General features: G+C 42.9%; 1 protein-coding gene across 2 annotated transcripts in view; it reads right to left on the bottom strand.

The window, feature by feature from the left end:
* VWC2 (von Willebrand factor C domain containing 2) overlaps positions 1 to 964 on the bottom strand; it is a 128,387-nt gene extending 127,423 nt beyond the window's left edge. For both annotated transcript variants that reach the window (XR_015552447.1, XM_014793649.2), the window contains exon 1: positions 168 to 964. Coding sequence is in view for 1 of the 2 variants with exons in the window: in XM_014793649.2 (XP_014649135.1) it covers positions 168 to 863 (696 nt within the window). In the remaining variant the exon portion in view is untranslated. The remainder of the gene's footprint in view (positions 1 to 167) is intronic.
* Positions 965 to 24,905: the final 23,941 nt, after the last annotated feature.

Genomic DNA, 24,905 nt, shown 5'->3' with positions numbered 1-24,905 from the left:
GTACCTCCGCACTGAAAAAAGAGGTCGTGTTAAGGGGACGCGAGCACAGCGCCGTCCACCTCTAACGAGAGAGGCCCTCTTTTTCAAAGTGGGGGCACATAGTGCACAGCGCGGTTTCACCCCCTCCTGGGAGGTGCCAAGTCGCCCGGCGGGCGCTCGCCTCTTACCACAAACTCCTCCAGAGTCTGGTAGGTCTTGCCCCGGAACTCGCAGTAGTTCTTCCTCTCCTTGCACTGCGGGCAGCACTGGCTCGTGTCGACGTGGATGCAGCGCGGGTGCAGGCGCGGGCACTCAGGCTGCGCGCACAGCGGCCCCTCCTCGGTGCACAGGCACGGGCAGGCCGAGGGGCCCGGCGCGAACTTCTCTCCGATGGCGTACACGAAGCCGCTCTCATCCACGCAGCCCTTGCCGCGGTAGTCCGGGTACGCGTACTCCTCCGGCGGCTCGGGGGTGGGCGCGAGGGCCGGGCCGGTCGCGTCTTGGGCAGCGGCGGCCGGGGGCTCCTCCTGCGGGGTATCCCCACGGGGCCGGACCTGCAGGTCCCCAGCCTTGGCGCCCGCGCCCTGGGCGGCCCAGGCCTGCTTCTGCTTGCTCCACGCCTCCCGGCCGGTGAGCCCGCGGCCGCCCTTGCTCTTCCAGTCCCGGCCGCTGCCGCCCTCGTCCCTCGCGGGGCGCCCGAGCTCGCTCACCCGCCCCGGGCCGTCCCGAGACGCGTGCTCGCGCTTCTCCTGACCCGGTTGCTCCGGCGCCTGGGCCAGCTTCTCCAACGGGATGCTCGGACTGCACAGAGCCACCATCAGGCAGCAGGTGACCAGAAGGGAACTGGACAGCGCGCCAACTGCCATCGCAGTGGAGCTGGGCATCCCCTACCACGTCCCGGCGGGCGGGCGGGCGGGGAGCGCGGCCGAGGGGCGAGTCGCATTCACAGCCCGGGGGCGCGCCGCCGCCAGCCGGGAGCCGCCGTCCCTGCGGAGAGAACAGCAGCACAGCTGAGCCCCGCGGCCCGCGCGCGCCCCGGCCCCCACCCGGCCCCGCGCCGCCTGGGCTCCCGAAGCGCTCTGGATTAACGCGCTGGACCACGCGGGCGGGGGCAGCATGCCCAGCGTCGGTGCACAGTCCGGGTCCTCAGACACCCCAAACTGTATAAACGTACATGCAAGTGAAGTCTCAGAAAAACACCGGCCGGCAGTGTTTCTCATGTAGTCGTGACTGGCGGTGGAGATGGTCAAGGGCGGGTGGCGGAGCCGCGGTCCGCGCCCCCTGCAAAGCTCCACATAGAGCCACACAATTCAGGCGCCCAGGGTGCCCCTCCCTAGGTCCTAGACACACTTTCCCAAAGGTTACTAAATGGAGAATTCCGCAGTGGAACTGGATACGGACGACCGTGCAGAAGATTACTAGGGAATCCCTCCCTCTCTTGCCTTAGGGCATTTGGGGAAAAGGGGCGGGAGGGGGTTAAGCAGAGCCCCTAGGACGCCGTGATTCATGTCTAACAACTTTTTCAATGCCTCCAGTGCGGGGACCAAACGCTGCCTCCCCGCCCTCCTCCCCAGGCCTCGCTGCCCAGAGAATGATCCTGACCATCCCTGGCAGCGGGTCGAGGATTCCGGAGGCTTCTGCTCCTCCACTGGCCACCCGCCGCCAGCCCACCACTCAGCGGCTCCGAGCGGTAATGAGAGACCCCCGCGCCGGGCGCAGCGCTGTCTCCTAATTGCTTTTACCCCGGAGGGAGTCTTAGCGGTGCAGCAGAAGTGCTCGGGGCAGCACTAAGATGTGGGGGAGGCTGGGGTTGGAGGGCGCGGGTGAGGGGGCGAGTCCTTCTCGATCTCCTGGTCTCCAAAAGCATTTCTGGATCCCAAAGTTTCTGCCACCCAAAGGGGCCGAGAGCACCCTAGACGCCTCAGGGTGCGAGCAACCCAACCCCTCTCTGTCTCGCTCTCCAACTCCCTCCCCCAATTCAGTGCGCTCCAGGGTGCCTGTCTCCTTCCCCCTCAACCCGCCTCCAGTAGGGCTCTGGTCTTCCGTGCCCATTGCTCACTCCCAGCCCCGGCCCCAGCCGATCTCAGCCCGGGGCGAACCGCCCTTATTTACAAATAAGGTGTGGTGGGGGAGCACCTCCCCATCAGCAGAGAGGCGGACGGGTGCCCAGGACGCGTCCCGGCGCGCACCGCGCGGACACCCAACATGCACCCTTAGCCCTGGGGGCGGGCACCCAGCCTACATACATGAGCACAGCGCGCGGGCCGGTCGCCGGGCTCGCGGCAGGCGCGGGGACAGCAGCGGCAGGCGCGGCCCCGGGGCGCCGGCGCCCATCCTTCGACCGGACAGGGACCCACGCGGGGCGCACCGCGGATAGCGCAGCCCCACCTGCGTCCTCCGCCCGGCGCGTGCAGCGGTCTAGGGCGTCTCCGCGGGCTTGCTCATCTCGCTGCCTGCGGCCGGTAGTCGCGGCCCCAACTCGCGTCAGTGCCCGCACCGCCCTCCGCCGCGCATCCCCGGGTATCGTCTCCGCGTCTCCGCGCCGAAGTGCGCCCTGGGAGCAGCCGGGGCTCTGCCCCGCTCCCCTGCACCGGCAGGCTCAGAGAGCTCTCCAGACCACGGAGCCGGGATGCCGGGGCAGCTGCGCCGCGTTGGAGGGAGAGGAGACGCCCGGAGCGCGGCGCGCGGGCGAGTGGCACCGAGGACGGCGTAGGAGCCCGCGCGTCCGCCTCCCGCCTCCTCGCCTCCCCCTGCCGCAGCCGCCTCCCGCCCCCCGCGCACCCCGGCTCCGGAGGCCTAGCTGCGGCGGCCCGCACTGCCAGGGGGTTGGGGGACCTCCCGCCCACTCGTTCCCCTTTCCGGTCGCGCAACCCACCTGTCACTCTTCCGCGCGGCCGCCTCCTCACCTCCGCGGCCGCCTCCGGCTGGGTCCTGGCTGCCATTCTCCTTCCTTGTCACTCACTCTCCAGTGGACCTTTCTTCTGGGCTTTTTTCTTTCTTTTATTCTTTTCTTTAATTTCTTCTTCCTAATTGGCCCCCTCTGGCTTTCCTCCCTGTCGACAGCTTGGTTGTGCCACTGTTGAAAAATCTGAACCAAACTGTATTCAATTTGTAGTTTCGAAGGTCTTGTTAGCTTAGGCTGTTGGGAGTTTTTTTTTCCTCTTTGCATTTAGAAACCCAGAGGTATAAACGTGTAAGAGTAAGAAACTCGTAAAAATCCAAACAGCCTACTCTCTGAGTCTCTGCCAATCTCTCTCCTTGGTCCCCTCTCCCCTTTCCCGCCCACTCTCTCTTCTGTCACGAATGGAAACATTTTTGATTAACTTTGTTAGAATGCTAAACTAAGTAGAGGCCTAGGTGGTTCAAACTTGTTTTTACTCTTTGATCTTAGTCAATGGATTTGCCACTTTTCTTGAGTAAAGGAGAAAAGGTACCTGTTCAAATTAACGCCTAAAGTGGAATTTTTATAGAAATGTGCATTCCCAGGGCAGTGGTTCCTACTTGTATCGTCTTAGAATCACTGAAAATGCTCAGATGCAAAACACAACGTTTTCTCTACCAGATCAGGCCCCTTGCTGGGAGGTGGGGTACTCTGAGACAAGCTCCTTTTCTTCCCTACCTCTTTATGGAGGACAAACCAGGTTTAAATGAGGCGCCAGAAAGGACAGGAATGCCACAGGAAGCCTGGGGCAGAAGATGCTTCCCCTTAGCCACAAAAACAAAGCAAAGCAAAAACTCCAAAAAACAAAAAATAAAAACACAGAGTTGAGAGGAGGGCTTCTATGTCCAGAATGATTTGAGCCCTTCTGCCTTGGCAGTCCCTACTCTCTTTTCTTCCTGTTACCCCACAGCAGAGACAGATGACATTTGCCTGTGAGATGTAGCAGCCTGGCCACCCAGGATAATTCTTCTCCAGTCATTTAATATCACCTTTGTTTTGCCAAGTGCTCTCATATGGTTACTTGGGGTAGCCCCAAGTAGATGTGACTGATAAGAATAAAATTCTAATAGTATGTGTGAAAGATTCTACTTCCAGCTGAAAAATTGGTTGGGGAGCCAATGAAGGGAATCATGATGTCTCTTTATCAATCCCACATCAATCACAGGTCCCAATGAATCAGAAAGCTTTTGTCCCAGCTCCTGGTCACACTGGAAAGCCATGATTATGAGACGGTGGAGCTCCCAAGAAGAGGCCTGACAAAATTAGGAACTAATTATGCGACCCAGTGTCCAAACTGCTTTATTCTGTCAGATACTCTCAGAGGTGATGTGATAGGGCAGATGAGATAAAGGGGAAACAGTTTTAGAAGGATTTCCATCCTTAGTGAAGAATAATGCCTTGCAGCCTTGTTTAGGTGAGTAATTCAAGAAAATGTAAGGGACTTTGCAGGCATCAAACGAATTTACAATCTATTGCTAATGCAATAAATTTTTCTGATCCCCCCTCTTTTTTTTTCTTTTTTGCCTGTGGTTTTTTCAGGCTACAGAGTAAGAGGTGGCAGCAGAAAGGTCTCTGGTCAGGGAGTAAGGTGACATGGGTCTCATTAGGCGACACCAGAGGTGGGTTTTGCAACCTCGGACAAGTCACCCCATGTCTCAGGGTCTTAATTTTCTCGTCTTTAAAAGGAAGAAGAGAAAATCTCCAAATGCATAGGGACCCCAAAGTGCTCTGGGACTGTGGCGTATTTCTGCCACTTTGCCCTGTTTTAACCTGGTTATTGCTTCCATCTTTCTTTCTGGGTGCCAGAGTTAAATCAATCAGTTGAAGCACAATCTTACTCAGTAACAAGCCTGAGAGTGCATGCTCCAAATCCAGGCCCATCTGAGCGACAGGCAGAGCACACAGGTTCCAGGCCAAAATCAAAGTTGCCTCCTCGGTGGCCTTTTCTGTCCCCTTCTGCGGAACAATTCTTACCTCCCTCTTCACTACTGAAGGTGAGATTTATGTGTCTGCTGCAGGCCCTATAGCAGTTGACTTTCTCATAGCACAAGGGTGTCTTCACCTACCCTGAAATAACAGCTTATTAAAGGGCTAGAGCTGTACTGGATTCATCCTTCTATGCTTAGAGCCTAGGACCTAAGTGAACCAAATGAGGAGGGAGAGAGAAAAGAAGGAGGAAAGGAAAGATGGAAGGAAGGAAAGGGAGGGAGGAAGGGAGGAAGGGAAGGAGGGAGGAAAGAGGGAAAGAAAGGGAGGAAGAGAGGAAAAAAGAAGGGAGGGAGGAAGAGAGGGAGGGAGAGAGGGAGCAAGGAAAGGGTGGGAGGAAGGGAAAATGGGAGAGAGGGAAGGGAAGGAGAGAGGAAGGGAGGAAGGAAGGAGAGGAAAGGAGGAAGGAGAGGAAGGGAGGGAGGGAGGAAAAAGCTAGGTGAAATATACTCATTACTCACATAATGTTGGGCATGCTCATAGCCATGTCATTCACTTCTTTGCAATGCTCCCAGTCTTGGGAAGATCATTATTGTTTTTTTCCATTTTGCCAGTGGGAGACCACACTTCAAAGAGGTTGTGACTTGATTAAGATCACAGCTAATAGGACAACAGCCAGGTTGACATGGAACCACAGGCTCTAATCCCAGTACTGTTGTCCTAGTGCCTCACAGCTGCCTGACAATTACTCATGGTACTTACTAAATGGGTTCTCCCAGCTTCTCTCTTCAGCCCTTCCTCATGACCTTGTGTACTGGGCCTACACTCCTAAGAGCACAGAGAAACAGTGGGGGTGTAAGGAACTAGAACTGGCTGTGTGCCCTTAAGGTCAGATTCTGGAACTGTTTACACGCGTAGACCAACCCAGCCTACAACAGAGCTCAGTGTATGTTTGCCAAGGAATGGAGAACAAATTGATACATGGAGGGTAATTTGATGGAAAGTGTCTCAGACCCAGGAGAAGAGGAATGAGGAGGAGGTTTGCCTTGGGGGGAAAAGTAAGGAAGGTGCATTGGGATGGGGGCACATCAGAGGCTAGAGTTGGAAGTGAAGTAGAAGAGATGTCAGGAAACTTAGATCTGCACCTAGAAGGATGAGACGAGGTCATCTGCTGGAATTGAGGGTGGCATAGGTGGTGTTTGTGGCTTGACAGTGGAAAAGAGACTGTGCGAAATGAAATATGGGATGATGTTAGGATGACTAAAAAAATGGCCAAGAAACAGAGGGCCTTATGGAGACTAAAAAGCAGATGTGTGGAGGGATGCACCTGTTTTACAAGCATTTTCTCAACAAGTAAAGAGCTGCCTGGGGATGTGGAAGAGAGCTACTCTAGAAGGGGTGGTGGAGAGAGAGGGTGTGCTGTCAGTGCTTCCAGCCTTTAAGGGTGAGGAGACGCAGAGCAGCTTCCAGGGGAAGGAGAGCCTTTGGGATCTCACGTTCCAGATACAGCTGGGCGGCAGCTGCAGCAGTGTTTGCAGAAAATGCAGAGCCCCCTCACGTAGCCTGCTGACCACTGATTGCCAGGGTCCCATAAATAAGTGTTGCTTTCATTAGTTCACACTTTTGGCAAAGCTGTATTTAATCTGAATTCTGGACTTGGGCCAGTCAAGGAAGAGCTGGGAAACCTTTATCTTTCTGGGTTAGAGGGAGTACAAGCCACTTCCATCTGAAATCAAGGGTCAGCAGGACTTTTGTGCTTCAGAAAGTTGACCATTAACTCAGCTTAATGAGTGGGAGAAGCCACCCTGAGAGCTCAGGTGGCTTTTTATGGATATACGCAGAGCAAGCCTGGCTGTTAAGGGAGCCACTAATTAAACTTCCTCTCTGGATCGGGCTACAAGTCAGCAGAGGCAACAGCTCCATTCCTGCTTACCCTTTGATACATGCCTGGGGTTGAGAATTACTGCTCTCTGGGCTGGCCTGCTGCACAGGCTGTCTGATTACACCGCCCCTTGGAGACTCATCCTTCTGCTGTTATGCCGAAAGTCAGCAGCATCTGTTCAGATAATCGAATGGATGACTCATAGATATTCTTCGGAAATCAGTGGCAAAAGCATGTTCCTTGAAAGGAGGTTTCCAGGGATCCATTTTTAATATACTATAAAGTCATCCACTGTATTAACATCACAGATCACATACACATTGACCAATAAAAAAAGTTTCAAAAACAATCATTATGAAACAAGGGCTCATCAGAGTGTATTGGTCTAAGAAGTACGGTAAGCAGTGAGGTCAGGGTTGTGGGATTCTGATGGCACATTACTGTGCCCTCAGAGGAAAGGACCTGAGAGCATCAAAGCCTTCAGTTCATTAAGGTTTTCCTCCTTCTTTCGGACAGTTCCAAAGGAGGAAGTCTCTGGTGGGTGCTAGGTGCCATGTCAACTCCAGGCAGGAATTTTCTTGGGGCTGATAAAGGGAATCCAGAATCCACTCTGGAGCGTGTCTAAGATGGGACGTGTTTTCTCATGACTGCTTCTCTGGCCCATGGTCTTCTCAGGAGCCGGGCAACAGACTGGGCTGTGGTACACCCAGAGACCCAGAATTATTTGTTCCCTGTACCAGGGTCCCCCAAAGTGGGTTGTGCAGGGGATGCCTGGCTGGGCTGAGCACGACAGAAAGCACTGTAAGGAGGGGAGGATATTTCCAGGTGGGCTGATAACATGAGTGGGTGGTACATGTGTCTTTGGTGGAGAGTCAGGCAACATGTCTTCCTATGATGACTTCTCTCCCTGGCCCCAAGTTAACTGGCTTCTGGAACCTTCCCTGGTATGCCAAAGAGACTTTGAAATCCTACAGGGCATCTCAATGCTCTCCCAGATATCATCAGCTACTGGGGTGATGTCAGACTCTTAGGATGGAGAGCTACAAGAGATTCATTCTGGAAACAGTCAGTTGAGGACACTGCTTGGGGCTCAAACCCTGGGCTTCAGACATGAGCTGGGATAGTGAGCATGTGCTTCACGAGAGTCATGGGCCCACTGTCCTAAGGAGGTGCTTCCGTGCCCCAAACTACTTGTGCAGAGAATCCAAACATAGGAACGTCCAGACATCTAGGACTTAGGCAGACAAGGACAGTGACTGAATCATAGATCTGCGGTAAACGCGGGAGGTGCAGGCACAGTGTGGAAAGTGTCTAATGCCACAGTGGCGTTGCAGTGACGCACTCCCAGGCATAATTCAACAGCTTCCTCCCACATATAGGGCCTTCTGTGGAGTCCGCTTCTACTGGGCTTCCCCCGGGGGGGGCGGTGGGGGTGGATTGGGGCTGCGAACCAGAACAGGGCTGACACCATCAAACTGCCCATGGCGCCAACAGCCTTTCTTTATTTTCAAATCTACACTCCTCAGCATTTGTAAAATAGTGTTGCATATATTTGTTTCTCTCTCTCACCTTCCATTGCCCAACCGCCTTAATAAGTCACTTCTGTATTTGTAGCATCTGGCTCCTGTGGCGTCTATAGCATGTAGCCAGGCCATGACAAATGTTTATGAGATGAATTAATGAAGAAACACAAACTATGTGGCACAAAGTGCTTTTTATGTTCCTGCCTTTGCCTGTATCTCCTGTTACACCTCCACCCCTGCACTGTGCTTAATCATGCAGAATAGCCCTGCAAATGCGTTGAGCTCTTACTCCCTTAGAGGCCTCCTGACTTTTTTCTGCCCTTTTGCCAGGCTCTCCCAGGCACTTACGTGTCTCCCCTTCACTCTAGAACATGCAAGTTAGGTTTTATCTCCAGCTATTGAAAGAAACTCCTTTATTTTAGCACCAGGCATTAGGAAGCCTGAAATTTCTTTGTAGTCCCAGGCCCGAGAAGACTTCTTATTCTATTGCTCTGCCTATGCCTTCTGTTTCCTAGTTATCCCCTACTCTCTTGCAACATTCCAGAAAGAAATCCTTTGAGGATTGAATTAAGGATTGAGGGATTCAAGACCTGGTCCCCAACACTGCTCAGTGAAGAGGTTAGTCAGGTGTCCACCAGAATTTGACAGTGGGCAAGGCTTCCTATCATATACTTGTGGAGCTGGCCTTATATACCCAATCAGTAGACCTTATTTGATTCTTTACATAAAGTTATTCAATTTGGTCCATTATTCCAGTGATCCTCATTCTATCTTCTAGTAAACTAGCTCACCAGCCAACGTTTGTTTCGTCTAGAGATTCAATGAGCACAGCTCCAAGGTTCTGTCGCTAAGCATAGGCCTTCTCAGCACACCACTGCTCCTTGGCTTCCAAGTCGAAATCAATTCTCTAATTAGTATTCTTGGAGTAAAGTTTTTCAAACAATTCCAAGGCTACCTTCTATACTTGCATTCAAATCACATTTCTTCCTTGTGTCCCCAAAATATTTACTATTTGCTCATTAGAGGTTGACTTATTTGTGCCCATGCTTGTTTTATTGGAGATTGTGTGCAGGTAAATAGATGTAGATATCTGTATGGCTATAGATATATAAATGTTTGCCACCAAATACCCATTCTCTTTCTTCTGATAACAAACACTAACCTGATTTTCCTGTACAGAACCAAACCCTACTCCGTTCTCAACCATCTGCTTCTCCGGCAGAGCTGTCAGATGGGGCAAGGGACCAGGTCTGGCCAGCGTCACAGTCCCTCGACCACAATGGATGGGTCAAGGATGTTCGTGTGGTCTTCTTGAGGACTGTGAGAGTCAGGTCTACACTTCTGCTTGAACCATCTGAGAACACAAGTTTTTTTCTCTTTCCTGCTGGACTTGAGTCTTGTAAAAATTAAGGCTGACCTGCTAGGGGCATCGCGAGTTGTAGATTCTACCTGACATGGAGACAGCACAGAAGAAAATCGAAGCAAGAAACAAAGACAAATTAAATCCTGAAAATGTTATGTGAGTTCCTCATAGCCTCAGAGTAGGCTCTGACTAGGGTCTTCAATCACCAAAGCCAATGTATATCATTTTTGGAGTTTTCTATCACTTGCAAATTTCTATCACCTGACAAATAAAATGGTTCATTGATTGAATGCAGTGATATCACAACTCACATAGTGGCCCCAAATATATCCGCAGGCACCAAAATCCCACCATGATGATTAGACTGTAAATGGTTTTAGGCCTATTGTCAGTATTCTCAAAAGTGCTCTCTCACTTCGAAATTAAGCCACTACTTTTTCCACACAAGAATTCCTTTCATGCTATCCCAGCAAATCTGTCTCGTTGCACTCAGAGGAAGAACTGTTCCGGAACTGTGCAAAGAGTCACCGTTGCCAGCTCTGCTGCATTTTTTCTGGCAGCCCCAGCATCGAATCAAGATTTCTGGATCTCTTCCAATTACAACACCATTTAGAAATACTCTGTATTTCCCAGCCTTGAATAATGTATTGATCCCTTTAAAAGAAGAAAATATTCTCACAGACCCCCAATGTTTACTTAAATTCTTTTTTATTGTAATTTTACTTAAATACATACAAACATAAAACACTACAAACCCTTTGGCTTACGGCTTTTAAGCAACTATAAAAAATAAATTTACAGATCAGGTATAAAATAAACTACAAAGCCAATGAAACTGAAACTAACCACATTATTTTAAGGGGACAGAAGAGAGAGCACTCCTGAAGCTCCAGACTGCTCACAGCGTGGGAGGTCCATGTCTCTGGTTACTTGGATTCTTCTGAGCTCAGCATCTCGAGAAGATTCCTGCCTGGTGGGAGCTGGATTCTCCAACATTTTTCTCTATTCAAACTACTTCAGTGCTTCAGTGGCATGGCTTCCCATAAAGTCACTGGCATCGACTTAACACAACTACATTTATTTATGAAGACTCACTGTTGTTTCTTTTTGAGTCTGAGTATTAAAATTGTACCAAATGTGGTGTCAGCATACTGATAAACATAAGTGAACTGCAGGAAATGAAATCACATCATGGTTCTCCAGAAGGTGCTCATCTGAGGGTCTGGAACATGCTTATATCATTTCTAACCAACTTTATTGAGGAAAAATTTACATACAATAAATTGCACAGATTTTATATACTTTGATAAATTTTGATAAATGTATATACTTGTGTCACTAACACACCAATCAAGATATACATTGTTACACCTCAGAAAGTTCCCTATTATCCGTTTCCGTCAATCTCTTATCTGACTGCCAACCCCACATCTCACATGCCAGTCCCAGAAAAACACTTTCATTTTGCTGGTTAAGGCCTTCCTATGCATGGGATCATGTAGGACCATAGATCCTTTTGTGTTTGGCTTCTTTCACTCACTAGAATGTTTTTGTGATGCCTATGTGTGTTATGTGCACCAGGAAGCCGTTCGTTCTTATTGCCGAGTAGTGTTCTGCTGTTTGGCTCCACCATAGTTCATTTTTCTGTTCGCCTGCTAATGGACATTCAAGCTGTTTCTGGCTTTTAGAATAAAAGCTAATATGAATATTTTTATACAAGTCTTTTTTTGGATATATGTTTCCATTTTTCTGAGAAGTAGAATTGCTACATCTATGGTAAATGTGTACATAACTTTATAAGAAATTACTTTCCCAAATGGTCGTAAATGTTGTACACTTCTACCAGCAATATGTGAGAGTTCCCATTGCTCCATATCCTTGCCAACATTGACGTGATCAGTCTTCTCAACTTTAGCCACTCTAGTGGGTGTGAAGTAGAATCTCAATGTGGTTTTAATTTGCATTTGCCTTTTAACTCAACAAAGTTGAAAACCTTTTCACGTGCTTTTTGCCTTTTGTATATCTTATGTTATGAAGAGTCTGTTTGCAATTGCCTTTTCTTACTGGTGATTTATCTTTTTGATTGAGTTTCTGGAGTTTATACATGTTGTATAAATTCCTTACATATACATATTGTGAATATTTTCTCACATTTTCATTGGTTTAAAAAAGTCTTAAAAGCTTGCATTTTCAATTTTTAATAATGAAATGAAACGAAAGTTTACAAAGTCCATATTTTTATTCTTTAAAAAGTCTCTTGAAAAGCAGTAATTTTTAATTTTCTTGTATTTCAACTTATCAAAGTTGTGTTTTATTAGTGCTTTTTGTGTGTGTGTGCTTTCTAAGATATAGTTGCCTCCTCTGAGAATGAGAATAGTTTTTCCGTGTTTTCTTCTGGATGTTCTATAGTTCTAGCTTTTATGTTCAGGTCAATGAGCCAGTTCAAGGTAATTTTGTGGTTTATCCAGGATTATAGGTCAAGGTTTATTTCTTTCTATATAGATATCTAGCTTTTTCCACAGCATTGTTAAGACAACTTTCCTTTCAAAATTTGTCAAAATTCTATCAACCACTGAGTGTATTTTTTTGATCTCTGTTCTGTTCCATGAATTTATCCATACATCCTTATGGCAACACCTATCGTGTCTTAATTAAATAGCTTTATAGTAAGCCTTGAAATCAAGTACTGTAAGCCTTTCTAACTTTTTTTAAAAATTATATTAGCTTTACTAAGTCTTTTGAATTTCCATGTGGGTAGTTTAATCAGTGTGTCAATTTCTACAGAAATGCTTGCTGGGATGATGTTGAGTCTATAGATTCATTTGGGGAAAACTGACATCTTAATAATATTTAGCCTTCTAATCCATGAACATGAATCCACGAATCCATGAAAGAATCCATAAATATTGAGCCATCTAATATATATGAACATATATATATATATATATTTATATGTTTAGCTCTATTTTCTCTGTGGAATTTTTAGTGTAAAGGTCTTACACACACTTTCTTAAATTTATTATGAAGAATACTTTCTGTTCTTAGATGCTATGTAAATGATACTTTAGAATTTTATTTTCTAGTTGTTCATTGCTAGTATATAGTAATGCAATTGGTTTTTGCCTGTTGACTTTGTATCTTGTGACCTGGGTAAATTCACTTATTAATTCTAATAATTGTTTTGTGTATTCCTCAGGATTTTATAAACAAAAATTATTTGGACTTCAAATAAAGACAGTTTTAATTATTTCTCAATTCTTATTACTTTTAATGTTTTAATGTCTCACTGCATTCTTTGGGAACCTCCAACAAAATGTGGAATAAAAGACTGAGAACCTTTGTCTTTATTCATACATGGGAAGCTTCAAAATTACATAATAAAATATGATGTTGGTGGTACTTTTTTTGGCGGATGTCTTTTATTAGATTGAAGAAATTCCTTTCTATTTTTTCTTTGCTGATTGCTTTTATGATGATCAGGTGTTGAATTTTGTCCATCTGTTTTCTGCATCTGTTAACTTGATCATATTATTTTCTAATAATGTGTGAATTACATTGATTTTTGAATGTTGAACAAATGTTGCATTCTTGGGATAAACTCCTCTAGGTCATGATGCTGGATTCAGTTTGTTAATATTTAATGAGAATTTTTATGTTTATGTTCATGAGAAATATTGGTCTATAGTTTTTTTCCTGTAAGGTCTCTATCAGATTTTGCTATTAGGTGATGCTGGCTTCACAGAAGAAATTGCGAAGCATTTTCTAATCCTCTCTTTTCTGAAACAATTTCGGTAAGATTAATATTATTTCTTCATTATATGTTTGATAGAACTCATCAGTGAAGCCATATGTACCTGGAGGTTTCCTTCAAGTTGGAGGACGTCATTGAAAGGATGTGACTGCCAGTTGACCCAAGAGCTGGTCCTGGGCAATTGGAGGCTCCTCAATCCTTCCCTTGTTTTTGGAATGTGTGTTCTGCTTGTCTTGCCCATGCTAGAAGCTGCTTCAAGGACACAGTGTTGAGACAGTAATGTGTCGTCGAGCCCGTCTGGATGGTATATGTGACGGAACCCAGTTAAGTCCTCTATATAAACTTTTAAGATTCTGGCAGGCAGGTGTGACGATCTACTCATCTTGCAGCCACCCAAGACAAGGCTCATATGTAGGTTCCCTTGCTTATTAAACCTGCCACCTACCAATTTGGAGTGGTCTGCCTCTTGCTTTGGTCTCTCCTTGCCCTCTGTGTATGAGGGCCAGTTTTAGATTTCACCTGGGAAGCTCCCCAGTTTGCAAACCAACAGTTGGCAAGTCAGCCAGGAGAGCAGAGAAATGGGCTTTGGGAAAGAGGCATCTGCAGAAGAAATCTCAAGTTGGCCATTGACCTCTATGTGAGGAGGGGTGGCCTTTATGTTAGATGCTTGTGGACTGCTGCCTGAGTATGGGGATTCTCCCATAATGCCAGCTAGTCTAGTGAACTTGTTTGAGAAACTATGCATAACACACTGTAGCAAAGAAGAGAAACAAATGGCTGCCACAGTGGGCTGGCCTCTACTGTGGGCAATTCAGCTAGCCACCAATGCCCAACTAGAGGCTGAAACTCAAGTTAAGAAGTTGGAAGAAGAGCTGAAGTTAGAGAAAGATGTGCAGTTGTTCACTACTCTGCTAACTTCAGGGCTACCAGACAAGGTGGGAGAGCAGATTAAGTTGGATAACTTAGTGTGCAAAGCTAGGATGGTGCAAGCTGTCATGGATTAAGATCCAAGTGCTTGTGACAAAGCCTGATTAGGATGCTAAGAGGTACAATGCCTGGGAAAGTGAGGAGAGTGAAGGGGAGGATGTTGAGGTGATTCATAGTGAAATGGACAGAATGTTGCATCCTGTCTAACCCCTTATATACAGGAAAATTTTAAATGATAATTACCCTAGGCTTCTGATAATAAACAAAAATACCCTAAAACTCCTAGGAGAAAAAACTTGCATTCTTTCTATGACCCTTGAAGCTCTATTATGTCTGTGAAATGTAAACAACCCAGAAGATAACTAAAACACCCCACAGAGACTGAAGAAAAATAAAAAAGAGGGGGAAAGAGGCTTTTTAAAATATAGACTGATATAGAAGCTCCCTTGCTCAAAATCTAGTCCATAGCCTCCACAAGATTACTCATTAAGGACAAATACAAATCTTAAAAGTCTTCTCCACAAACATTTGTAAAAAAAATTTAGCCATGTGAGTGGGTAACTTTAACTTGTTGTCTCTTCCAGAGACAAAATTTGGATTCAAAAATGTTTATAAACTAGTGAGTTTTGTGTTATTGTACCTGATTCATGGCTAAAGTTTTGGAATGAAAGCTATGGGGTCATCTGTGTGTTTATGAATGCTTATGGCTATATGTTTTGTATATGTGATGTTTTTCTACCTCTGGAGGGTATTGCCAAAATTAATTTGTAAAAGAACTCTAACTGGGTTAAAGAAAAATAATCTTCAATATCAATAGTGTGCTTATGTAAAACTAAAACTTAATTTTCTTTCATCTGATAGAAGGACAAAGTTTTCTTGGATTATTGGTCTGTTCTTGATAATATTATGAAAAGTTTTTCTTTACCTTTTAGGTAATCTGCCAAGAAAACAAAGATTCTCTGTTTTATCAAAATATTTCCTTTGCTTCATGATGTCTTTATCAGGTCTTTGATTAATCAAGAAAACTGAGTCTTCTCTATTAAAAGAGCTAAATTTTTTATAACTATGTAACTTTCTTCTTTGCCTTTGAAGTCTTTTTCACTTGAGTTAAATGGAAAAGTATTGTTTCACAGTGACCTATGATCCTATTCAATCAAGTGTTTTAAAACTTTTAATATTTTTGACAAACTTTCCCCAAGTCAAATTTTAAATGAAGATTTGTTGACCTTGAACTAACTTTGGGATTTTCCAGAGGGGCCCTGGGACATCTGTAAAGATTTGTTTTCTCTCCTTATAAAAGAGAGATGATAAACTGATTAAGCTCATTTGATATGTTAAATTACATGGGAAGCATTGTCAAATAAGATGTGATGCTAGCTTTCTTTAGGTTGTATTTTTATACCTATATGTTGTTAATATAAGTGTTCCAGAAATTGCATGAAATTCCTAAAAATCTGATATGTAAATGTTATCAGTCATAATTCTAGTTATTATTTTAAAATGTATATCACAGAAATAACCAAATTCCCTTTTCAATTCCTTATAATAAAGTCTCATCAGATCTTTAACAGCTATTTTGAAGTCTTTAGTCATTTACAGTTATGGTTTTATGTTATGGTTTGCACTTCCTGCAAAAGTGCTTCATCTTCAAGGAGATTCATGGAAAAGAGTCTGACAAGTACAGATTTCTGATAAATAAGATCAATTTGCCTTTATGTGGCAAAAATGGACCTTTCAATTGCTTCCCCAAGGCTGCCTGCAATCTGTCATGGGATGGTAGCTTAAGACTTGTCCCTGTTCTCCTTCCCCACATCAGTAAAATGGGCCTATTACATTGATGATATCATGTCAACGTGTGAAGACCTGCCTCTTCTGCAGGACACTGTGCAGACTTTGCTGGAACATCTGCAAGGGAGAGGACGGGTGGTGAACCCACAGAAAATTCAAGGCCCAGACATTACTGTAAAATTTTGGGGAGTTGTATGCTCGGGTAAGATGCACGCTGTTTCAGAAGCTGTTATTGACAAGGTGCAAGCCTATATAGCCCGTAGAAACATAAAATAGGTGCAAGATTTTGTGGGGATTTGGGGGTTCTGAAGGACTTTTATTCCCCACCTGGCACAGTGCCTCCAACCCTAATACTGCCTGGTAAAGAAAAGGCACACGTGGGGCTGGGGATCAGAGCAGCAAGCCACCTTTCAGAAGGCAAAAATGCTATTGAAGCAGATTAAAGCTCTAAGCATCTCACAAGCAGGGCTACCATTTGAGTTAGAGGTGTCTGTGACTCTGGAAGGTATGGGTTATGCGCTGTGGCAGAGACAACAGAAGGAGAGACTACCCCTAGGATTTTGGTCCCAGCTCTGGAGGAGGGCAGAAACCCCATATACCCCATAAAGCAACAGCTCCTAGCAGTGTACACAGTGCTTCTCCAGGTAGAGCCTCTCACGAAGGAACAGGATATCATGGTAAGAACTTCCCTTCCTATCAAGGGGTGGGTTGAGAATATGTTTCATCAACCCATCTCTGCCATTGCTCAGACTCCCACATTGACTAAGTGGCATGCCTATTTGCAGCAAAAGAGCACTCTGTCTGCCAGCCCGTTGTCTCTAGAAGGGCAGGTGCTACTTGGCCTTATATAGTACGTAGATTTTCCAAATACCTCCACTCCTATTCCTGTGGTAACCCCTGTGGCCTGTAGGGAGGGAGTAGAGGAAATTCTCACTGATGCCTGATATGCAGATGCCCAGAAATAGGAATGAATTGTCGCAGCCAGTGGGCTGAACTCAAGAATGCTTTAGCTGGTGATCAATCATGAGCCCTGGCTGTTAATCCTTTGCACTGACAGTTGGGCTGTTTTAAAGGGATTAAACCTGTAGTTTGGACAATGGGAAGCGGAGGCTGGATGATTTTGAATAAGCCCTTATGGGGTCAGGTTAGATGGGAAGACATTTGGGTTTGCCTGCAAGAGCTTGAGGCAGTCCTCTCTGCCTTCCATGTCCCAGCTCATAAGGTGCTGACACTCCCTGGCAATCAAGAAACTGATGCCTTAGTTCAGATATGAGCCCTAGCATCTGACCCTTCAGTAAACACAGCAGATTAGGTGCATAGAAAGAGAGATCACCATAACACCTGGATGGGTGGCATATTACCAAAGATGATGGATTGCCCTTGAAATACAGCAACTTGGTTAACGCAGTAATGCCACCATTAGAGGATTAGAGAAGCTGAATACCACGTACAGATACCCTAATTGACTAGACAGTGATCAGGGGTCACATTTCAAAGGTCATGATGTTCAAGACTGGGCAAAAGAACACAACATTGGGTGGAGGTCCCATCTCCCCTATAACGCACAAGCAACAGAGTTGGTAGAAATGAAGAATGGAATATTAAAGCAGCAGATCAAATTACTAACAGGTAAGACTACCTTGGCTGGATAAAACAAAGTACTGCCCCAGGCTTTAATACATTCGAATGATCAACCAGTAGGGCCTGTTGCCCCATAGCCAAACTGGGGACCCTTGCTAAAGCACCCAATACCATAAAGGTATGGGAGTTGCAGGAGACAGCCATGACCCCAACTCTCATCTTGGATCGATGTGCTATGCTACTGAGAAAAGCCCCTCACATCTAGGAAAGGAATCATCTACTGGAATTTGCAATGGGACACCCCGTCAGGATGGGCAAACCCTGAGTGAGGGGAACTACTCAATCTCCAGTGCGATCCTGCCGTCCTGCTGCAAGCTGGACCTGTTGAAATGCACCATATTTGAAAGGAAACACGCATCATTGAAAGAGGGGAAGAGTGGGGGTCCTCATCTGGCATACCCCGCCCCTACTTCATCTCCTCCTGCCTAACAGTGCTGCCTCGTTGGCCATCATGTACCGTGTATGCACAGCCAAGTCAAGCTCCTAAAGCTGCCAACTTTCCTCTTCTTAAGGCCAATCATTTGGCCACCATCTTTGTTCCTTCCACTGGCCTGGAGGACACTATCGCACTCATAGAAGCCCTTACTAAATTTACCCAGCAAGGCTTAAATGATAGAAAACAAAACCTTTCTTTACTGAACACTGAAAAGTCTCCAATGAGAAAAGCTGTCCTGTAAAATAGGATGGCCTTGGACATTATTATTGCCTTGCAAGGAGGCACCTATACCATTATCCAAAGAGTGTTTTGTGTTCACACCTGATGAGTCTGCTAATGTATCATCTTTATTAAACAGCATGAAGATACAAGTGAATGCCCTGAGTGACCAGACCTCCAGCCTAGGAGACTTCATAAATCAGTGGTTCAGATCATGGGGCTCTTGATGGAAAAAGTTGTTACTTATTTTGGGAATCGTTATCTTAATCTGTGTTTCCTTTTATGCGCCTATATTGTTGCTGTGGTATCTGCCTCCAGTGCATCCAGATAGCAGCCACATTAGTCACCTCTATGCTAATGAAACCCCTTGTTGACCACTCAGGGCACATTGTGGAAGAGAAGGGGTGTGTAAGATTGTAAGAGTTGCTCAGGAGGAGTGGAGTGTTGAAGGAGGCCGTCTAGAGGACGTGACGGCCAGTTGACCCTCGAGCTGAATCCAGGTAATTGGAGGCTTCTCACTCCCTCCCCTGTCCCTGGAATGTGCATTCCGCTTGCCTTCCTCATGCTGGAAGCTGCCCCCAAGGACACAGCCTTGAGAGAGCAAACTGTTATTGAGACCATCTGGACTGTATATGAAACTGAAACCCATTAAGGCATCTATATAAACTCTTTAAGATTCTGGTGGGCGGGTGCAGAGATCTACTCCTCTTGCGACCACCCAAGACAAGCCTCCTGCGTAGGTTATCTTGCTTATTAAACCTGCCACCTAACAATCTAGAGAGAGTGGTCTGCCTCTTTCTTGGGTTTCTCCATGCTCTCTGCGTAAGGGAGCCTGTTTCAGATCTCACCTGGGGAACTCCCAAGTTTACAAACCAACATTGTGAGTAGATTTTAATTATAAATTCAATTTTTAAAATAGATATATAACACTTAAAATTTTTAATTTTTGCCACTTTGGTAAAATATTTTCAAGAAACTTGGTCATTTATTAAAGTTGTCAAATTATTGTGCCACACTGTTGTTCATAATATGCTTTGTTATCCTTTTAATACCTGAACAATCTAATCTGTAATTGTCTCTCCAATGTCATCCTTCTAACCTGTGTTTTCTTTCTACTTTCTTGGAGTTTCATTAATCTTTTTAAAAAGATTGGGCTCCATTGATGTGCTCTATAGTTTGTTTTTTATTTTATTGAGTGTATCTTGCTCCTTTTTTTCCTGATGCTTTTATATTGGAAGCTTAGATAATTTTGTATTCTTCTACTAAAATAAAACCACTTAAAGCTATTAATTTTACTTTAAGGAACACTATATCTACATCCTATAAATGTTGATATGTTGTCTTCTAATCATTCAGTTCAAAATATTTTCTAATTTTTCTGGGGATATTTTTTCTTTGGCCCATTTCTTATTTAAAGTCTGCTCCAAATTTTCCAAATACTTGGAAATTTTCTAGATGTTTTATGATTACTGACATTGGCTTTTATTTTAATTTAAATGTCAGAGAACATAATGTTTATGATTTCAGTCTTCTGAAATGTATTGAGACCTGTTTCATGGCCCAGCATATGGTCTGTCATAGTCAATATTCTGTGAGCCCTGGAAAGCATTGTGTATTCTGCAGATATTAGGTGTAGCGTTTTACAAATGTCAATTATATGAAGTTGGTTGATACTATTATTCATATCTTCTGTATTCTTAGAGATTTTTTGTTTATACTTTCTATTATTTCCTAAGAGCTAGGCATTACAATCTCCAACTATGACTATGAATTTTCTTTTAATACATTTAGTTCTGTCCATTTTTGTTTCGCATGTTTTCAAATTATTATATATTTTCATACACATCTAGGATTGCTATGACTACTTGATTATTTGACCTTTTTATCATCATGAAATGATTCTCTTCATATCTGGCTATACGCCTTGTCTGAAAGCATGTTTTGTCTGATATTAATATAGTTACATCAATTTTCTTATGCTTACTGTTTGCATACTGTATTTTTTTCATTCTTTCAATCTTTCTACATACTTTTATATTTACATTCATCTCTTGTAAGCAACATAAAGGGGGACAAGACAACCTGGCAATCCTGAGGCATGAGCATTCGTGCCCCTTCTTTATTGCCTTTTAAATGAAATTCTCTGACTTTTTTAAAAAATATTTTGTGTATTTTCCAATCACTGTAATTATTGATATGATCTGGTTTCCGTCTACCATCTTGCTATTTGTTTTATATTTGTCCTGTATGTTCTTTACTTCTCCTTTTTGTCTACTTGTGGGTTAATTGTTTTTTTTTTTTATTATTTCATTATATCTCTTGTATAGGCTATTAGCTATATGTCTTGGTATTACTTTTGTCATGGTTGCTATAGGGATTACAGTAGATATCCTTAACTCATCACAGTCTGCCTTGGTTAACGTTACTGCACTTCATGTATAATGTAAGAACTTTACAACAGCATAATACCATTACAGCCCATTCTATTCTTCATGCTACCATTGTTAGATATTTTACTTCTACATGTGTTATAAACCCCACAATATATAGTTTTTTTTTTTTTGCTGAGAACAGTTACTTGAATTTTTTTTGAAAAATGAGAAAAAAAGCAAAATAATATTTCTATTTCCTCAGATACTCTTCCCAGTGCTTTTCATTTCTTTCTGTAGATACAGCGTTCTATCTGGAATCCTTTTTCAGTTTGTTTCCAACTAGAAAAACTTTCATTAGCATGTCTTATAGTACAGATCTGTTGGCAACAAAATCTCTCAGCCTTCATTTATCTGAACCAATTACTCTCGTTTTTGAAACTTCTCATCACTGGATATTGAATTCTAGGTTGATAGATTTTTATTTTCCCCAGAACTTTAAAGACATTACATTGTTTCAATGTTTTTGATCTTCCCTTGTTTTGAATAAATCCAGCATTTTCTTAACATTGTTTCCCTATACCTAATGTGGCTTTTTCTTTGGTTTTGTTTAAGATTTTCTATATATCACGGGTTTTAAGCCATTTACCTATGCTCTTCCTATGTGTCATTTCATTTATATTTATTTTGATTAAAGTTTGCAGAGCTTTCTGTGTCTCTAGATTGCTGTTTTCGATCATGTTTGAAAAAATTTGGGCCAACATTTTAAAAAATCATTTTTCTTACCTGGGCCTTCTCTCCTCTCCCATTCTCCTTTTGGGGCTCCAATTACACATACTTTTGAACACTTGATAACTCAGGTCACTGGGGCTCTATTCATTTTTTTTAGTTAATTTTTTCCCAGTTTTATTGAGATATAATTTACATATGATATTGTATTCATTTTAGGTGTACAATGTGGTAGTTTGATATATGTATGTATTGCAAAATAATTACCACAATAAGTTTAGTTAACATCCATCACCTCACAAAGTTACAACATTCTTTTCTTGTGATGAGAACTTTTAAGATCTACTCTCTTAGTAACTTTCAAATATATGATACAATATTGTTAATTTTAGTCACCACGCTGTACATCACATCTCCAGAACTTATTTATCTTATAGTTGAAAGCTTGTACCTTTTGATCACCTTCACTCATTTCACCTACCCCCACACCCCTGCCTCTGGTAATCACAAGTCTGTTCTTGGGATCTATGTGTTTGTTTGTTTTTTTGATTCCACATATAAATGAGATCACATAGTGTTTGTCTTTCTCTGCCTGACATTTCACTTAGCATAATGCCCTCAAGGTCTAAATGGTAGAATTTCCTTCTTTTTATGGCTGAATAAAAAGCTATTTTCTTTATCCATTTCTTTACCCATCACATTTTCTTTATCCTTTCTTCGGTTCATAGTTAAATTAGATTGTTTCCATGTTTTGGCTATTGTAAATAATGCTGCGATGAACATAGGTGTGCAGGTATCTTTTCGAGATAGTGATTTTGTTTCCTTCAGATATATATCCAGAACTTGAATTGCTGGATGATATGGTAGTTCTATTTTTAATTTTTTGAGGAGCCTCCATACTGTTTTCCATAGTGGTTTCATCAATTTACAGTTCTACCAATAGCTCACAAGTGTTCCTTTTTCCCCACAGCCTCGCCAATGATCTCTTGTCCTTTTTATAATAGCCATTCTAGCAGGTGTGAGGTGATATCTCATTGTGGTTGGTTTTAATTTGCATTTCCCAATGATTAGTGACGTTAACACCTATTCATGTATCTGTTGGCCATCTGTGTGTCTTCTTTGGAAAAACATCTTTTTAGTTTCTCTGCCCATTTTTTAATTGGATTTTCTTTTTTGTTTTTTTTGCTATTGAGATGTATGTGTTTTTACATATTTTGGATATTAACCCTTATCAGATATATGATTTGCAAATATTTTCTCCCATTCAGTGGTTTGCTTTTCTCTTTGTTGATGATTTCCTTTGCTGTGCAGAGGCTTTTACACTTGATGTCCTCCTGTTTGTTTAGTTTTGCTTTCGTTGCCTTTGCTTTTGGTGTCAAATCCAAAAAACTATTGCCAAGATGGATATTGAGGAGCTTACCCCATGTTTTCTTCTAGAGTCTCTTGGTTTCAGGTCTTCCATTCAAGTCTTTAATCCATTATGAGTGGATTTTTGTGTATCAAGTAAGACAGAGGTTGAGTTTAATTCTTTTGCATGTAGCTGTTCGTTTTTCCCAACACCTTTTATTAGAGAGACTCTCCTTTCCCCATTGTATATTCTTGTCTCTGTGGTCAAATTAATTCACCTTATATGCCCAGCTTTATTTCTGGACTACCTAGTCTGTTCCATTGATCTATGTGTCTGTTTTTATGCGAATAACATACTGTTTTGATTACTATAGTTTTGTAACATAGTTTGAAATTTTAGAATTGTTTGTTCTATTTCTGTGAAAAATGCCATTGGAATTTTGATAGGGATTGCATTGAATCTGTAGATTGTTTTGGGTAGTACAGACATTTTAACAATATTAATTCTTCCAATCCATAAGCATGGAATATTTTCCATTTATTTGTATCTTATTTAATTTTTTTCACCAATGTCTTATAGTTTTCAGTATACAGACATTCCACCTCCTTGGTTAAATTTATTTCTAGGTACTTTATTCTTTTTGATGCAATTGCAAATGAGATTGTTTTCTTAATTTCTGTTTCTGATAGTTCTTTGTTAGTGTATAGAAATGCAACTGATTTTTATATATTGATTTTGTATTCTGCTACTTTACTGAATTTTTTTATTAGTTCTAACAGGTTGTTTTTTGTGGAGTCCTTAGTTTTTCATGTCATTTGCAAATAAAGTTTGCAGTTTTACTTCTTCTTTTCTAATTTGGATGCTTTTTATTTCTTTTCCTTGCCTAATTGCTGTGAGTAGGACTTCCAGTAGTATGTTGAATAAAAGTGACAAGTATGGGCATCCTTGTCTTATTTCTGGTCTTAAACAAAATCTATCAGCTTTCCACGATTGAGTATGATGTTAGTTGTGTTCTTGTCATATATGGCCTTTACTATGTTGAGTTACGTCCCTTCTATACCCAGTTTGTTGAGTATTTATGATGAATGACATGATCATATTATTTTTATCCTTCATGTTATTGATGTGGTGTATCACATTGTTTGATTTGTGTATCCTGAACCATCCACACATCCCTGGAATAAATCCCACTTGATCATGGTATATGATCTTCTTAATGTATTGTTGAATTTGATTTGTTAATATTTTGCTGATGATTTTTGCATGTGTGTTCATCAGGGATATTGACCTGTAATTTCCTTTTCTTGTAGTCTCCTTGTCTGGTTTTAGTATCAGGGTACTACTGGCCTCATAAAATGAGTTAGAAATATTCCTTCCTCTTCTGTTTTTTGGAAGAGTTTGAGAAGGATTGATATTCCTCTTTAAATGTTTGGTAGAATTCACCAGTGAAGCCATTTGATCCTGGAATTCTGTTTCTTGGGAGGTTTTTCATTACTGATTCAATCTCTTTACTTGTTATTGATCTTTTCAGATTTTCTATTTCTTCATGTTCAGTTGTGTCAGGTTGTATGTGTCTAAGAATTTATCCATTTTTTCTAGGTTATCCAATTTGTTGGTGTGTAATTATTCACAGTAGTATCTTATGACCCTTGGTATTTCTGTGGTATCAGTTGCAATGTCTCCACTTTCATTTCTAGTTTTATTTATTTGAGTCCTCTCTCTTTTTCTTGGTGAGTCTAGCTAAAGTTTTGTCTATTTTGTTTATCTTTCAAAAAACCAGCTCTTAGTTTCATTGATCTTTTCTGTTGCCTTTCCAGTCTCTATTTCATTTACTTCCTCTATTCATATTTTAAAAACCAATATTTTATCAACCTATAATTCAATTTGCATGATTTATATTGACTTTTCTTTAAATTCACTTATTCTCATTTGTTTGTGTCCAATCTACTGTTAATCCCATACAGTGAAATTTTATTTCAGATATTGCATATTTTGGTTCCACTATGTCATTTTATATAGTTTCTTTATATTTCCTAAATTCATCTCTTTATTCACCTTTACCTATAATTTCTTTTAAGCATGT

Source organism: Ceratotherium simum, chromosome 1 (genome assembly GCF_057802395.1).
Source record: "Ceratotherium simum simum isolate JZ-2026a chromosome 1, ASM5780239v1, whole genome shotgun sequence".
Lineage (NCBI taxonomy): Eukaryota > Metazoa > Chordata > Mammalia > Perissodactyla > Rhinocerotidae > Ceratotherium > Ceratotherium simum.
This window is presented reverse-complemented; position numbering and strand designations above follow the sequence as displayed.